This window comes from Papilio machaon, chromosome 19 (genome assembly GCF_912999745.1).
Source record: "Papilio machaon chromosome 19, ilPapMach1.1, whole genome shotgun sequence".
NCBI lineage: Eukaryota > Metazoa > Arthropoda > Insecta > Lepidoptera > Papilionidae > Papilio > Papilio machaon.
In genome coordinates this window covers 1,151,123-1,165,358 of record NC_060004.1, presented here as the reverse complement: position 1 = coordinate 1,165,358, position 14,236 = coordinate 1,151,123, and the positions used below count along the sequence as shown (strand labels likewise).

General features: G+C 35.1%; 1 protein-coding gene across 2 annotated transcripts in view; it reads left to right on the top strand.

Annotated features, from left to right (window-relative positions):
- The window catches only part of LOC106708275 (ubiquitin carboxyl-terminal hydrolase 4), a 28,792-nt gene that overhangs the window by 14,254 nt on the left and 302 nt on the right, over positions 1–14,236 (top strand). For both annotated transcript variants that reach the window (XM_045682341.1, XM_045682343.1), the window contains exons 3-12: positions 495–1,610; positions 8,659–8,761; positions 8,989–9,147; positions 9,451–9,581; positions 10,057–10,154; positions 10,725–10,877; positions 11,744–11,837; positions 12,098–12,186; positions 12,508–12,647; positions 13,820–13,898. In XM_045682341.1, the coding sequence (XP_045538297.1) occupies positions 495–1,610; positions 8,659–8,761; positions 8,989–9,147; positions 9,451–9,581; positions 10,057–10,154; positions 10,725–10,877; positions 11,744–11,837; positions 12,098–12,186; positions 12,508–12,647; positions 13,820–13,898 (2,162 nt within the window). The remainder of the gene's footprint in view (positions 1–494; positions 1,611–8,658; positions 8,762–8,988; positions 9,148–9,450; positions 9,582–10,056; positions 10,155–10,724; positions 10,878–11,743; positions 11,838–12,097; positions 12,187–12,507; positions 12,648–13,819; positions 13,899–14,236) is intronic.

Sequence of the window (14,236 nt, the reverse complement as noted above, 5' to 3'; positions counted from 1 at the left end):
TGTCCGTTCATTAACAAGTACCGCACTAAGAAAGCCATATTTACTATCTTCAGCTTTCAATTGCCTCACTGAATACCGACTGAAAGCCTTTCCAATAACACAATGCAAACCTTATATCTGTAGTTTAAAGTTCATTTCGCAATAGCTGTTTTGTTTTGGTCTTTCCATCGGTATTGCCTAAGTAGTAACAAGTAGAGAAGGCAAGTTGGTCGCATGGTCCGAAGCCTCACCGTGGACTACGCGCCCGAGCATGTTGGAACTAACACACACAATCACATTGCGCATATACCGTGGGTTTCTGAGACCAAAATACAAGACAGGGATAAACGATATGTTTTTTACAAAAATTTTGCTCTCAGAAACCAACAGTTCGTCATTTATTTCATATATTATTATTATGGACTTTATTTTGTTGTTATCTAAATCTATCTTTAATATAAACAATCAACATAATGAAGTCCATGCGAATAAAATATTACTTTCAACAACGCCAGAAACCCGAAGGGAGAAGATCTTATAAAGAAAGCTCACCGACTCCCGGCTACAGCAAAAGGAATTCCATCTCCAATGGCGTCAGGGACAGTAACGGCAACGAGGTACCAACCGTCTCCGAGATCCGCAGGCGGTTCGACCCCAAGATGACGGTCACCAAACTACCCGCCAATGATTCAAGATTATCTGCTAAAACCTCTGTAGAACAATATCTGAGCCAACTGAAGGAATGTGAGAACGGTTCCGGTGGCTATACTAAGGCAGTGTCAAAGGAGGACCAGCCTGTACCCGTCCATTTGCCATACGTCGAAAAGAACGGAATAAGTCATAGGTGGGAAGTTGGCTCATCAAATTCTAGGTCGAATTCAAACTCTGATCTTACAATAAGCAAAACTATATCGGAGCCCGTGTCACTCGCTAAACCTAAAGCCGACAACACTAATATGTCAATTTCCTTTACGGCCAAATTGCCATCCGAAAGATTAGCTAGCATCAAAAGTCAATTAGATCCTAACAATCCTATTGGAAAGATATTAGAAAAATCAACAGTGATACAAGTAGCGAATGGTGATATAGACAACACAGAACGTAAAAAGCTACCTAGAAGTAGTCCTGAAGTAAAAGTTAAAGAATCTCTGAAGAACGATATAGAAAAACAAGTAAAAGCTCCGAAACACACTTCGAACTTTGCATCGTACATACAAATATCACAACCTGTCGCTTCGGGGACTTCTACACCGAAAATATCAAGACAATTAGATGTAAACAATATAATTAACGATGAACTAACTCAAGCTGAATTAACAATCAAACCGGAACCTAAGAAAAGTAAAGTCAATCTGAAATATATAGACTCGGAGCATGAGGACCGTTTGGCTTTAGAGGAAGTAGAATCTCCAAGTGGCACAGGTTTTGAGAACAAAACCTTTGAACACGAGAACTATTTGAAGAAACGATCCGAGAAAGAATTAGACGAGAAGGAACCAGAAGATGGTGTGAAGTCAATGGAAACGAGCACGGAGAGCACTATCAGTGAGCCGACAGAAGACTCCAGTCCGGAAACTCCGTCTTCTAGAAGACGAATCCTGGATATAAAGGACTACGAAGATATTAAAGCGGTAAGTAATCACTTTATTAATGGGAATAAAAGTATTTAGGAAATTATGTATGCAATTATCCAAAAACTCCTAAATGCACTTTTTATCCACAAAACTTTGTTATAATCTTTAAGTTATTGGCTCTTTATTAGCATCACGAAATTTTAGATTGAATCTCATAATAAATACCTCATTATCTGTTTCCTATTCTTGAATGTCTTACTATTCTAGCATTGTAAAAAAAAAGTTTTTTAATGATTCTACGAGCATTGATATGTGAATTCTGTAAATAAAAATTCGATAGAACTTTTCAAAAAAATATCGTGTTGGTCCTTCGAAGGAATCACCTAGTCGATTTCCAAACAATTTTAGACACCAAGAAAACTATATTTCAATAATTATTAGGGTTTTTAATTTATGTATGCTCCGTACCATGTCGGTGTAACAAAACTTAATTTCGTTCGCCGTCTAATAAAATATTTATCAAAGAACTAACAATTCTATTGTCAGGTTGGCGTCATACAAAGAACTTTTCGTTTAATACACGATATGTATTTTCCCTTATTCGTCATCAGTACAATTATGTCGGACTGGATAATATTTCTGAACTAGTTATAATTACCCTCCCAAACCGTACATTTTCTGGGATATAAAGTAGCTAATGCGTGAAATCCAATGTGTCTATCTATCTCTGTTCCAAATTTCATCCAGATCCTTTCAGTCGTTTTGGAGTTTTCTGGCCACAAACTTTCAAACGGTGTTTCTCAATCGGGCCAGTGGGTTTTTTTTTCCCGCTAGGCCAATCGCCCTACCAAGTAACCGATATAATTATAGTAAGAGATATTTACTATCAATTTCCTTAAATAATGCGTACGTGAATTGCAAAATAGGTTTAGGATTCAGTTTAAAAAAAGAATCTGCGGGTTCGTTGGCATTTTGCTATTGGGGTCATTTATTTGAGTGTGTACGTCCTCGTGTTTGTGTGCGGATGTTTCATTCGTATCTGTTCTCAGGTCATCTAGTTTTGATCTGTCGATCTTATTATAACTTCAATTACCGCATGGTTCTTCGATCAGCGTGCCACCCTTAACAGTATTGCCTGTTTGATGATCCAACAAATTCTATCTTTTAACGAGTTTTTTTTTTAATTAAGCTTGGACTAAACATCATAGAAATTATGTTTCTTTTGTATTATTTCAATAGTATAACTTAAATTATCAAGCGAGCTATTTATTTGTACACCGTTTCAGAAGGATCTGTTTCAATTTAGTAAAATTTTATCGATACATACCAAACAATAAGAGCATTTATACACCGATCGTCTACACCGGCGTCTCGTGTCCTCCTTCTGATAGAAAATCACAAACTATTAATATAACAGCGCGAAATGTAACGTCCAGAAATAAAACTAGGCGGGAAATTATCACAGTGCTATACCACGTTTTCTCGAAACAATATAAAAATGTCGCCATTTTGCTAAATAACGCGCGCCTTTTTTTTGACGTTTCGTTTTCCGTTTCACGTGAATATTTGAACGCATCATAGTTCAATACTTTAAGTTGTCTGCGTGTGATTTATATTCTAAAATATATATTACTTAAAAAGTCTGTTATTAGTGGCCGTTATTTTCTTTATTTACGATAATATAGTGCAATAAATTTTAATAATCTTTATTTAAAATTAAAACGTTGAAAACTTTTTTCGAATCAATACGCCGTGTGACACTGGCAGTTTGTATTAAATTTCGAAAATTTCATCCCTGTCATGTTCCGATCAGTTAAATATTTTTGATAATTTTGCAAGTTAATTTTTAAACGATTATTTATGTGGTTTTTGAATTGTTAGTTAATTTTAGGTGAGTTGGGTTTTTCAAACGTGTAAAGGAGTTGACATTATATAGTGTTACATTAGGTATATAAAACGGCGACTGAGACAAGGACCGACGGTATAAATACGCGGCCATATTTGGAAACAAACGGCTTGTTGGTCTGACTTGTTGATAGATGTGAGATCACTGTTGTTGTAACAGCCCTGACCTTACATATACCATTGACACATTATAGCATTCGGTAACGAGTCACTATGATTATCTTGATCCAGATTATCTTAAAAAACATTTATACTTCATGTTTTAGCTCTAAAAAGCTGATTGTAGTACTCATCAAGGTAAACTAGATTCTGGTTTAAAATTCAATGGCAGATTGTTTTTTTTTTTGTTGAGATTAACATTTGATATAATGTTCCTAACGTTGGTTGATAATTTTATCATATTTTGTTACCATTCCAGATTTATATCTGATAGTCTCTAGTTACTATATTGTGCAACCCTAAGAAAATAATATCTAATCAGTTGTATAGACCTGAAAGAACTAATTAGTGCTTTTTATATCATTGAGAGTTCGTATTATTGGCCAGTAGTTAAAATAAAGTTAAATTTTGTCAAGTAAGGATGTACAGAATACGTAATGCATACAAGCAGATATCGCTAGAAGCTAATGCTGAAATCATTATAGTCCGACAAACTTATCTGCATCGATGAGAGGCGCTGTAATCGCGAAAAATAAGTAAAACCTAGTCTATGTTTACTACCCAAGGTAATACAAGCACATAAGGCAAGACAAAATATTGATCAAAAGCAAATTACAATAGCTTATTAGTGCCTCGCTGTTATTGTAAAAAAGTGCCACTAGAATTACCATATCCTTTCTGTACTGTAGCTGCCTTAATGTTTTCTAACAGTATAAACAGCGATAACAGCGCCTCTCTCACCGGGCCAGATATGTCATATGTATTAATTCATTTTATAAATTTGAGCGAACTGTTAAAGTAACCTTGATGAAAGTTTGTTCTTGAAAATTTTATTCTGATAACGTATTAAAGAAGTCTCTCACTTCGCTTGTCTACCGACCATTGATAACTACGAGTACATTTTAGATAAATAATGTCTACGTGTACACGACTGCTTCAAGATAATCGTATAGTCTCGATTGTGAAATTTGGCAATAGGTTTTTGGCTAAGCACCTCCGATGGCGCCCAGTGCACATCCCGCCCTCGCGATGGCCGCCACGTGACGTCACGAGCGCGCGAAATGCTCTTCTCCGCGGGAATTACTTAACTCGGTCGCCATTTTTTTCGCAGTTTCCCGCTAATTTTTCTGTCAATAATTTTTTTTTCATCTTGCCAGCTTCTTTGCACGTATTGGTTGTATTAGAGTTTAATATTTCAAGTGGTTTTTTTTTTTTAATTTCACTAATATGACCTTGCACGCTCGAATGTAAAATATATCAGTGCGGTGACATTGCCAAGAGGTAATGGAAATTGAAAGTGAAGTCTTATTGTGATTGTAATAAGTATCAGCGTAGATTGAAGATAACGTATAAAGAAATTCAAGTTTTCCGAAGTTTTTGTGTTGTGACGTAAAATGTGATAAAGTTTGTTATATAACCTTTGATGGCCATCGTCAATGTTTAACGTCTGCTACTACAATATAAGTAATCTCTATCAGAAACATCATTAGATAATAATTGGTTTGTCTAATAAAATAAAACTTGAAAAATAATTAATAGCAAACTGTTTATACTTTATTTATTTTTTTGTAATGATCTCAACATTATTGGAAAAAAATTAAATTACAGATCGTTTTAAGAAACATAAATTACACTTTTTTTTCGAAAAATGAAATGACGTGCAAAAATTTTGTTTTACCGACATTTTGGCTACACGCGATAGCAACTTTTCCGAGGTCTTATTTGTTACTGTTATGTTAATTCTATTCAGACCGAGCCAAAACTTTAATCAATAAACGTCTCCAGTAACAAGATAGATAGATAATAACGTAAAAGTTATCATATTTCAGTATTTTATCTGAATTTGATTGTAGAATAAAATAAATAATTATCTTAGTTGACATTTTTAAATGGCCATTTTAACTACAAAGTAAAGAAAAAATAAAGAAGAAAAAACATATCAAGAAAGAGGAACAGACTATAAATTGTGCTTAGAAAATAAACATCAAATGAATACGTGTGTTATTTGAGCGGAAAAACATTTCTGATTTATCTTTGAAGAAAAAAGGAAGTTTGATTTGTTTGCATCAAAAGTTATCAGAGACATTTCAAGTGATATATTCATAGGAGCGAACACGACGTCCAACATTGCACATATCCAGCACTATAGATACGGGACTTGTTTGATCAGTTTATCGTGACCTGCCTGTAGTAAACTGATACTGTGTGGAAGAGGTCTTCGCGCGTCGGTTTATGCTGACATACTACGAGCTGGTGATCCTGGCATGCGTTACGACCAGCCTGTTGGCCGCCCTCGGCAATGAGGTGTGGCTGTCGGTACTTCGAGCCGCGCATGCCCCCGGCCGGCCGGAGCTATGCCCTCAATACCTACCAGGTCCTTGTCAAACTTATCTTATATAGGTTGTTAGTTGTGCGTCTATTGGTAGAATATTTATACAGGGGGTTTCAGTTGACTAAGTTATTTCAAATTTTTTGTTGGTATAAATTTAAACATCCTGTAGAAAATTTGTGTACATTATTGAGTCGCTAAAGATGACAAATAGTATACATTTAAATAACAAGTTATGGTAATATGAGGAATGAATGAACTTTATATATGAAGACGTTTAAACCAAATTCTATTTTAAAAATGGGATTAATCCCATGTTTTATGAACCTTAGGATGTCATAATGGATGTAAGTAACTTGTTAGTAAATAATTAATTATTACAAATTTTCAACAAAACAGTAATTATATGTTCGCGTAATTAACCCTTATGGATATTTTTTGGCATCATAAAATTGCCGCCGTATCATCACCCTGTATCGTTCAATCCATTACTGCATTATAGGTATTTTTCAATGCCCTTCACTATTTGCGGTTCTTTGAAGTCTAGATCTAGCCATAGTTAGACTTATAACAAGGTCATTGGTCTATATATGGGGTGGGGGTGTACACCCCCCTTTGATTCTAAAGCTGCCAACTTTTATTTATAAATAACGATTTTTATATTCAACCATTGCATAAATATTCCGAATCTTGTTAGTCATATAGCCACGGGCAAAAGACCTGTACGACAATGTTCTCAGCATTCATTTCGTCTCTGTTATTTTAAATTGAATGAAAAGATAAAAATACGTTTTGTTCAAGTTTTTGATAATGAAAACTTACGGTAAGCACTCTTTTAAACAACCTTTAAATAAAAAAAATAAGTAAGTTATTTTTTTAATACTGTATTGACTGAAACCCCCTCATCTCAAATAGATTAAAATTTATTTGTGTAATACATCTTTAGTAGTATCTTACACTTTAATATAATAAGTCAAGGTTTTAAGGCTAAATTATCAAGTTTTATCTCATATTATCCATGTAATTGTTTATGAAAATAATTGATTTGAAATATAATGATCGACGCACACTAGACCGCGGTGGCGTCGCTAGGCGCGCGGGCGAGCGACCGTGGCGCCCCCCACACCCACCTCTTGCCGCGGTGACGCAGAACCGAATGGTATCCCCCGCTCGAAACCTCTCACTGTTTAAGAATGAGGATTCGCACATTGTAACCAAATACTTCTAAATTCTAAACTTTTATTAAAATTTTATTGTAAGGTTCTGAAAAACAGAGATTTTTTTTACTATAGTTACATTATCGAATTGCGTAAACTTATGTTTGGATACTTTGTTATAAGTTTGTTCGACAGTGAGTGAATCGCCATTTAAACGTGACAGGAAATATTTGATGTTTATTCGTTTGGTGTGCGTTGCGCTTTATTCGGATTGATTGATCCTATTAAATTTACTATTCTCACATTTCTACGAGTCCCGATTTCAAAAGAAAAAAACCTTTTAAAACATAAAAATAAGTTAGAATTATGCATGTCTGTTACGTGGTCCTAAAGTCTAGATTTACCTAAAATTTTTTTGTTCGGTAAATATAAAATATTACAATTTTCGAGAGCCAATAACTTATAGGTTATGAATTATAAATGTTTGTATTAGTTTTGTATATGTTTTGCATGTTATATGTATTTTGTTTTGATTTAAAATCTATTTTTTTATCCTAACATAATAACAAGTTTTAGTTTTTATAGTTATTATTTGACAATCGATTTTTTTTTTCATTTTTTTTTATTTAACTTGTAACTATGGCACACTTAGTTTAAATAAATTAATTTGTCTGTTGTGTTGTGCTCTATGGGTTGTAGTTTATTTATGTGATGCCGGGTATTATTATATAGCGAATTGAGGGAGATCCATTATGATTGTTTTTAAAAATGTTTAAACATTATTGTGCAGTTACTGAAATTTCAAATATGTCTTCATTTGTTCGTTAGTACAATATTTTGTAATGTCGTGCACTGGCTTTGGATCTACTTCGTATTGTTTACTAATTGGTTTAGTAGTGGTATATAAATTTGTTTTAACATTTACAACTCTATAAGTATATCCTATAGAGTTGATAATTTTTTAACGGTCAATGCTACGGTGCCGAAACACATGAAAAATGTTATTCAAATGAGTTGCATCCGACTTTACTAGAAAAATATGTAGTTTTCAATGTGTTGACGATGATTAAATAAAACCATCGTGATATACCAATTTGACACGTTGCCATGGCAACTGATATATGTTTTCGTTGATGACGATTTGGAGAAACTAAACGGATAGCAAGGTAAAAATTTCTTAATATAAAAGGTTAAGGCATATTGTTGCTATATAGAAAGCTGGGGCAATAGTATCTATGCAAATACGGTGAGTGGTAGTTTTGAAAAGCCCGAAAAGACTATGAGCTTGAATTTGTTTCTTATTACAAAAGATTGTGTGTAGATTTATAGATGAGAGGTAGGACATGGCAAACATATTGTCATCTCAGTTGTTTTCAAGGAAAATGAGAGGGATTAACATATATTTTTTTTACAAAATTTTCACAGTTTTGAATATCGGAATCTGAATTGTTAACATTAGGATGTGCAGCATACTTGTTAGGTTAATGAGTCTTGAGTGATCTGAGCGTTGCTCAATGTGAGTGTTGCTTAGTTGCTCATTGTGAGTGTTGCTCAGGAATTGGCCGGCGGCAAGAGCGGGGCTAGCGGGCTCCGGCGTAGCAGCGAGCGCTCTGATTCGGCCGAGCCGAAGACTGAGCGCCAGTCCAGCCATACCAGCGGTGAGCATACACAAATATGAATAATATGAAAAATAATGTAAATCAATGAATTATCAATAAATTTTAAATAAATAAAATTTTCTCCTAAAGGGTGGTTGGTAGTACGTCTAAATATTAACTCCTAAAGCAAGTAGCATTTTAGTATGTGGATCAATTTAAAAAAAAACTTAATCGACTATTCTTCGGAAGGTCTATAACTATAATTGTGTGTTGAATGGATGTCGTAGGTCTGAACGGTCTTCGCAACATCGGCAACACGTGTTTCATGAACAGCGTGCTGCAATGCCTGTCTAATACGCGGCCTCTGCTCGAGTATGTGTCGGAGGAAAAGTACGGACAAGATATCAACACCACGCTATCTTGCATGAAGGGCGCTCTCATCAAAGGTACTGTACAAAACATATGCCCAAGAAAATCTAGTGCTAGGCTTTTTATAGTACTCGTAAATCAACAAAAACAGGTTGACATCAAGAGTTATAAAAATCAAGACTTGTCTCAAATTCTTTAAGATTGTGTTATTGTTTAAACATGAAACATTTTAAATTAAAAAAAAAAAAATTGTCCTACAGAAATAATGTGTTTTGCTTGAGAAAATTTTTAGTTATATCAACTTTTGCAAACTTTTTTTTTGATGTATGTATTTAGTCTATTAGACTTGAAGTTGTATTTATTTGGTGGGTTCGGTTCAGCGTTCGCGAGCGTGATAAAGGAGCTGTGGCGTAGCGGGGAGCGTGACGCTGTGGTCAATACGACCAGCCTCAAGTCGCAGGTGCAGCGCTTCGCCCCTCGCTTCATGGGATACAGCCAGCAAGACGCACAGGTATACACTGTGACAATGTCTGACACGTTGTCATTAATTGATCACTAATTGACAACCTTAGTGGAGATTTATGTTAAGTCCGTTCAGTCGTACTGTAATTACGTTGTAATAAACATTTATACAATCTGACATTCACAATCTATATATATAAAAGAAAGTCGTGTTAGTTACACTATTTATAAACAAGATCGGTCGAATTGATTTAGCTGAAAATTGGTGGGGAGGTAGCTTAGAACTAGGAGACGGTCATAGAAACTTTTTTTATCTTGTGTACATTTCTTTTACACCGTGCGGACGTAGTCGCGGGCGACAGCTAGTGAAGTAATATATTTAAATTCCAAATTTAAAAAAAAAAATCCTTTGAAAGAACTAATGAATTGTTGAAAATTTTAAACTCAGAAATTACATTGAGTCTCGACCTACAATTCCAGATTTTACATTCTATAATTTTTAAATGCTTTGTTTTTATTTGTAGGAGTTCTTACGTTACTTGCTGGAGGGCCTGCACGAGGATGTTAACAGAGTCACCATCAAACCCAAACCTATTCTCACCGAAATCGATGATAATCTCAGGTATGTTGATAGAATGCTTTGCAAACATTTTAAAATATTCAGCATCCTACTAAAAGACATCAAAACTTACGTTACTGTTTTTAATTGTTTTTTTTTTTGTTGTTTTCTTATACTTGTAGTTGTAATTATTTTGTAAGTGGTTTACTATGGAACATGTTCATAAGAACTAATGTCTTTATAAAAAAAAAAGAAAAAAATTAAATATTTAAAACAGTTTAAAATATTTTTATATAGTGCTCTCTGTCTTCTATTCATGGACAGGCTAAAAATTATGTTTTGTGTACCTATTCCATTTCCGCCATTTTGGCGCTGACAGTTGCGGTCTTTAACTGTGGTAAGAATCAGAACTAATAATAGGAAGAGAATTGTCATTTCAACAGACGAGTTTAAATCGGAACGAAGCAAAAGTAATTTCCAAGTTATAACTTATCCCTTTATAGAGATCAATAGTGATGTTATTTTTTTTTTTAATTATTAAGGCATTGGATATCGGTTTCCTTTAGCCTATGGTGATGGTTGTCAATTTATTGTTGCCATAGCAACGGTCCAGTAACAGTTTGTTCATTCCAGTGACAGTGCGAAGGCTGCGGAGGCGTGGTCTCGTTACCTGCGCATGGAGGACAGCCGTGTGGGTGATATCTTCGTTGGCCAGCTCAAGTCCACCCTGCGCTGCACCCACTGCAACCACGACAGCGTCACCTTCGACCCCTTCTGGGACCTCAGGTGAATACCACCCACCCCCCTTGATTACCACCCAGGCAATGTTCAATGCAATGTGGCACTAAACATATTAACATAAGTAAATGCTGAATAATCTTACTAATATTATAAAAGCGAATGTATAGATGGATGGATGGATGTTTGAAGGTATCTCCGGAACGGATCTTGATAAAATTTGGCACAGATGTAGAACATAGTCTGGAAGAACACAGGCATTTTTTAATTCCGCGCGGACAGAGATGCTTGCGACAGCTAGTATATTCTTAAAGTAGAATTCCACTGTATCTAAATTGGTATTAACATGTATCATACTCTTACTTTGTCTAAGTTAACAAAGGATGACAATATGCAATAGAAATGACACTACAGTAGAGTTCTACGGTCATGGTAACATAGTTTTTTGATTTCAAAGAAATACAAGCTTTACATCTTTATAATATTAATGCAATACAATTTTATTGGTAACTAGCTTTTACCCGCGACTCCGTCCGCGCGGAATAAAAAATAGAAAACGGGGTAAAAATTATCCTATGTCCTTTTCCTGGTTCTAAGCTACCTGCCCACCAATTTTCAGTCAAATCGATTCAGCCGTTCTCGAGTTATAAATAACACAACTTTCTTTTATATATATATAGATGTAAATTAAAGGTCATGAAAGTAAAAGTTAGTCGATCTTAGTACAATTAATTTGAAAAAAAGAATATAAAAATAAAAATCTTTTGTCTAAAAAATAATCCTCAAAACTAATAGAACTTTCTCGATTAACCATCTTTTTAATCTATTTTTAAATGACGTCAACGTAGACGTATTTGCTTCAGTGTATTTGCCTCGTGTTTTTTTTTTTTTAATGTATACGAAATGTTCGCCAGTCTGCCGATCCCGTCTCGTACGGGCAACCTGAAGCTGCAGCAGTGTCTGCAGCACTTCGTTCGTGAAGAAGAACTCGATGGCGACGAGAAACCGGTCAGTATGTGATACCTTCGATAGATGGCGTTGTAATTAATTATATTAAGTCTGTTTTTTTTTTAAATCTCTGATTAAATAAAAAAAAATACATATCTCGTTTGAATACAAGCGTACGTAATACATTTAACTAGGATTTATGGAACATACAAGCAAAATAATATGTAATTTAGTTTGATTCTAATGTGATCGGAATTAAAGAAAAATTTACCCTAAATTTTATAATTTTTTTTTTAATACATACATGTTGTATTTTGCAGACGTGTTCAAAATGCGGCGTGCGACGGAAGTGTCTCAAGTGGTTCACGGTGCAGAAGTTCCCGCAAGTTTTGGTGCTACATCTCAAAAGGTACAGTCATTTTTACTTTTTAATATAATTTATTTATATGAAAAGATGGGAACAAGCAAACTTTCACGTGAAATGGCGAGTGACCACTTTCCAAAGGCATTTGCAAATATTTATAGTTACGATTGCTTTGCCTACCTTTAATAGTCAGAGGATGTACTGAAAAAGTAATTTCTCTTCCCATATAGCTCCTCTCCGACGAGATCTATTTCCCCTTCCTATCCTTTCCATATTAGAAAATAGTCATTAGTTGAAATTCAACCATATTTCATAATAAAAGGGTACAAAGTTTTCTTTTCACGTATTAATATACTTTATTTGCAGGTTCTCGCCGACGGAGCGCTTTCGCGGCAAGTTGTCTGTGTGCGTGGAGTTCCCGCTGAACGGACTGGACATGTCGCCATTTGCCGCATGCCGCTCCGCACAGCCTGTGTACAACCTCTACGCTGTCAGCAACCACTCGGGTTAGTCTCACCTCAAACACACACACGAACACGTACACACGCACACGTACATGCACAGGCACGCACATGTACACAAACACGTACGCACACGTACACGCACGAATACGTACACACATGTACATGCACGCATCCGTACACGCACGCATACGTACGTGTACAAAAAAACCACGTCCAATGTCACATCTAAGAGCGTAAACTCGGTGTTGGCGTCTCACGAATGGTGAACAGTTTAAAATCACTCTTGTTACCTTCGTTCAGTGCTCAAAATGCAACACTACATGATAAAAAATCTACTAGTCTTCTAGTTATTTAAAAAAAAAAATGGGACCCATCTGCAAGCACTTCCTTTCGATTAAAATAATTTTTATCAAAATCAGACCACCAGGGGCGGAGACTCGCGGTAACACATAAAAAAAAAAAATCAGTCGAATTGATAACCTCCTTCTTTTTGAAGTCGGCTAAAAAAGCGTTGCGTTTTAAAAACGCCTTTATATGAACAGATACACAGAAATACATTTGTTCTGAGATCTTATACTTTTATCTAAAACTAGCTTTCACCCGCAACTCCGTCCGCGCGGAATAATAGAAAACGGGGTAAAAACTATGTCCGTTTCCTAGTTCTAAGCTACCTGCCCACCAATTTTCAGTCAAATCGATTCAGCCGTTCTTGAGTTATAAATAGTGTAACTAACACGACTTTCTTTTATATATATATATAGATATAGATTATTTAACTTTTTAATTGTTTTTTTTTAATCGTATATGCTATGTGACTTAAATATGGATATGACAATGTAGATATGCTATAATGTGACGGCATTTTGTGATACGTCCGGTGACGGCACCGACTAGTTTCGGACCCGTCGAGGATCCATCTTCACCGAAACTAGTCGGTGCTGTCACCGGACGTATCACACGTGAGTTGAACCGTTTTTAATTAATTATTATCTATATATATAAAAGAAAGTCGTGTTAGTTACACTATTTATAACTCAAGATCGGTCGAACTGATTTAGCTGAAAATTGATGGGGAGGTAGCTTAGAACTAGGAGACGGACTTCGGATTTTTTTTATTTTGTGTGCATTTTTTTTATTCCGTGCGGACGTATTCGCGGGTAAAAGCTAGTATTTTATGAAAGTTTAAACAATTTAAGTGAAACCTTTGTTTACAGGTACGACTTACTCAGGTCATTACACTGCGTACTGCAAACATCCATACAATGGTGAATGGCACGAGTACAACGACTCCAGGTACAAAATATTGATTAACTAGAATATTACCATCATTTTCATTTATAATCAGTCTAGTCCTAGTTTTTAGAGTCGGTATTGTATATTTCATAAATCTAGATTAGTCGTTAAATCTGTATTCACTGATTTGTATTTATTTTCATACACATCGACTATCTCTTTCATTCTGTATATAAAGAAAGATAACAATCCTTACTTTATAATATAAGCGAAAGTAAATGTCTGTTTGTCTCACTTTCATGCTAAAATTACTGAACTAATTTAAATGAAATTTAGTACACAGATAGTCTAGAACCTGAGAAAGGACATAGGCTATTTTTTAATGCGCAGAAATGATT